The 3,352-nt window shown below is 38.9% G+C and overlaps 1 protein-coding gene across 1 annotated transcript; it reads left to right on the top strand.

Annotated features, from left to right (window-relative positions):
• Window positions 1–82: 82 nt before the first annotated feature.
• LOC105122245 (transcription factor RAX2-like) lies at window positions 83–2,529 on the top strand. Its single transcript, XM_011021246.1, has 3 exons — window positions 83–448; window positions 1,264–1,393; window positions 1,589–2,529. The coding sequence occupies exons 1-3, from the start codon at window positions 313–315 to the stop codon at window positions 2,262–2,264; spliced, it is 942 nt and encodes a 313-aa protein (XP_011019548.1). The 5' UTR covers window positions 83–312; the 3' UTR covers window positions 2,265–2,529.
• Window positions 2,530–3,352: the final 823 nt, after the last annotated feature.

Raw genomic sequence — 3,352 nt, 5'->3', positions numbered from 1 at the left:
TCCTGCTGATGGAGGAGCTAAAATATTATAGAAAAAAAAATGTTCAATAAATAAAATTAAAAAAGAAGAAGTCATAAAATGTCAAGAGGTTCTTCTCTAATTAAAAGGTCTGGGTACCATCAGCTGCTGGACCAACTTTATATCCTTCACCATAGAAGCTAGCCCACTGTTTTTCCCTAGGCATTTGCGTGTCTCAACTCTCCTCCTCCTCCTCTTCCTCCCCTCTCCCCCCTCTCTTTCTCTATTCTTGGCTTGTAGGTAAGTAGCTTGTTGTTGGAGAAGACTTAAAGAGTGAATTGGAAGCAAAAAGAAATGGGGAGAGCTCCTTGTTGTGACAAAGCAAACGTGAAAAGAGGACCATGGTCTCCTGAGGAAGATGCCACTCTCAAAAGCTACCTTGAAACTCATGGCACTGGTGGTAACTGGATTGCTTTGCCTCAAAAAGCTGGTAATCTCTCTCTCTCGAACACACACACACACACATGTTGGCTTTGCCTGAGAACAATTTCCTTGAGGGGAATTTTCTTCATTTTCTTTTCGTTAAGGATTTTAGCTTAATTACTAAATATCAGTCGAGTCAGATGCTGAGAGGCCTAGAGGGATTATGTTCATTTAATTTCCATGTATGTTTTCATCTACAATATTGCAAATGCATCAAAAGATAATACAGGAAGTCTTGCTTGCTTCCCCCACTCCTCTCTTCCATCTTATCAAATTAACATTCTTGTTCTCCAGTGCTAATTGCAGACATTTTGACCATCAACAATTAGTGCTGTGTTATTTTTCCTGTTTGCTCAAACATTTTCAGTAAAAAACAAGCCTTTCCGGTGCTACTGATTTCTTTTCTTGGACTTGTGTACTATAGCTGTGTAAGAAAAGGCAGACTGTGGTTTGACTCGTTATAGTACTGATCTTGGTTCCTGGTTCCAGGGTATTACTCATATTTTCCTGCATCATTTCAAGTTTGTATAGAGCAGCTTTTCCTAGGTTTGATCAGCCCAATTATTAGGGCCATTTTGCTCAATTTCTTTAGTAGTTAATTGGTCTTTAGCATATATATAATTTCTTTTGTATTACATATAACTGAAATAATTTTACAATATTGAATTGCTTTTCTTTGCATATGTTTGATTTGCACGCAAGGTAATGCGCCAATTGTCCATGCTTTCTTGCTTTGTAGTGTAGCCAAGTAAGTAGTCGAACCCCTTCAATTTCCTGCCTATTCAAGAGCTAAACCTTGATTTATGATCTTATCGGTCACAGGCCTTAAGCGATGCGGCAAGAGCTGCCGGCTACGATGGCTTAATTATCTCAGACCAGACATCAAACATGGAGGCTTTACTGAAGAAGAAGACAACATCATATGCACTCTCTATAGTCAAATGGGAAGCAGGTAAGTTTCCGGGTCTACTTAATTTGTTTTTTTTTTTCGGTTGAAGCCTTATTCGATTCTACATAATTATTGTACGTGTCTTGTCTATATATACAAAGCTTCGCTTGGTCCTTTTTTACTGTATGGAATTTGTTTATATCTGTCATGCAACCATTTGATTCATAATTAATTACTCCAACTTGTTGTTTCGTTTAGATGGTCTCTCATAGCTGCTCAACTGCCTGGAAGAACTGACAACGATGTGAAAAATTACTGGAACACCAAATTGAAAAAGAAGATTCTTGCAGGAAAAATAAGCCTCACAATCAAGAACAACCCTATCAATGCCCCCGCTAAAGTTGCTAATATTCATGCCATTCCTTGCTCAACATCTCCTATTCTTTATGTCCCCAAAGCTGAAACCGAAAGTTCTGTCACCTTCTCTGATCATTATTCATTAACTCAAATTTCAGGAACATTGCCTGCCTTATCTGATACTGGCTACGAACCTATTATCAATAGCACTTCCCAGAACTTGAGTCCAAACCAATTCCAATTTTCTAGTTTCCCTGGGGTCATTGACATGTCTGAATTTTCAATGAACAGTATTCACATTGTTTCTCCATCTCAAGAAGGTTCGACCATTTCAGATTCCTCTTCACTTGCTATGGATAGCAAGGGTCTCTCAGTGCCTAGTACTAACGGTGGTCTTGAGGATGTTGGGATATTGATGGATTCCGAACCTGGTTTTCCTAGTGATTTTTTCAATGGCCTTTTGCTTCAAGACAAATCTAGTGAAGTGGCCACTAATTGCTACCAATATTTTGCTGATTTTGGCTATGTTGATATCAAGCCGCAAGGACTGAATCGAGGCGTCACTAACCAATATTGACAAGGTCCCAGAAACGGAAAGAGACAAGTATAGCTAGTGGGTTTCTCCTACACATGTAATTTGAACCCAGGCCTCTCAGATTATTTTCATCACTTCCAAGTAACTGATGAGGTCTAGATATTAGGTTTCAGGCATGGAAAAGCATTTGTTCTCTGAATTGGGCTTTATAATTGTTTCTGTAGCACGATAGGAACATCAATGTAATGCCACAACAGTGTAAGTGATCTAGTTTTTATTGCTATTTTTAACTTTCTTTCTCTACCAATCAAGGTACCCTGAATTGTCAGCTTTAGGAGTTTTCAAAATTTTGGTTTTACCATCTCAAAGGGGAGGGTGCACATGAATGTGCGAGCGATGGCATCAGCGTGTATGCCTGTTTCTGGCTGGCCAGTCAGTGTTCACGAAAGTTGCATGGGACTCTGGCCTATTCAAAGCACAGTGCATTGAAAACGTCTCCTTCGAACGCTAACAATAAAAGATTCTCTCGCCCTCACATATGAGCAGCTCCATGCCTGTAAATTTCCTCTTGATTGCATCACAGTGCATCATCGTCTTCCATGGGATGTCCAGCACAATTTGCCCCTTTCAAAGATGAGACTCTTTCAAGCACGATTAGTGATTACGTGAATCAGTACTGTTTAATAACGTCACTTGGTTTTACAAAGCAAGAGAATTTGAACAAGTCTCGGGGATGAGCAATTTTATCCTTCTACCCTAAAACTAATTCAAAAAACAAATCAGAGAAGCCATCCAATGCATGCTTAACCCTTTCAACACAAGATCAAGCAGGAAAAAAGGTCATATTTAATTTGGGTTTTAAGTTTGGTTGTATATATGTCTGACATTCCAGCCAAGATAAGAGAACTAAACATACAAACTGGATCTGCATTTTCCTCTCATGAATTTTCCCATCAAGACAAGTTGCCAGGTACAGGAACATTTTTTTCCCTGCCAGCTTAATTTTCTTCTAGTCAAGATTTTACTATGGTTATACGAAAGAGTTAATTTAATAATTACCCGCTACTCTGAATTTTCAATCTTTACCATAACGCAAGAGGCAAAGCAAGTGATTCCAAGCAGATTTCAAC

This window comes from Populus euphratica, unplaced genomic scaffold, assembly GCF_000495115.2.
Source record: "Populus euphratica unplaced genomic scaffold, PopEup_1.0 scaffold19.1, whole genome shotgun sequence".
NCBI lineage: Eukaryota > Viridiplantae > Streptophyta > Magnoliopsida > Malpighiales > Salicaceae > Populus > Populus euphratica.
Note: the sequence above shows the minus strand (reverse complement) of the source record. Positions and strands in the feature narration are given on the sequence as shown.

Coding starts and splice junctions, on each gene's coding strand:
- LOC105122245 (XM_011021246.1), top strand. CDS start 313: ATGGGGAGAGCTCCTTGTTGTGACAAAGCAAACGTGAAAAGAGGACCA. Junction 449..1,263: donor TGCTTTGCCTCAAAAAGCTG/GTAATCTCTCTC, acceptor TATCGGTCACAG/GCCTTAAGCGATGCGGCAAG. Junction 1,394..1,588: donor TATAGTCAAATGGGAAGCAG/GTAAGTTTCCGG, acceptor TGTTTCGTTTAG/ATGGTCTCTCATAGCTGCTC.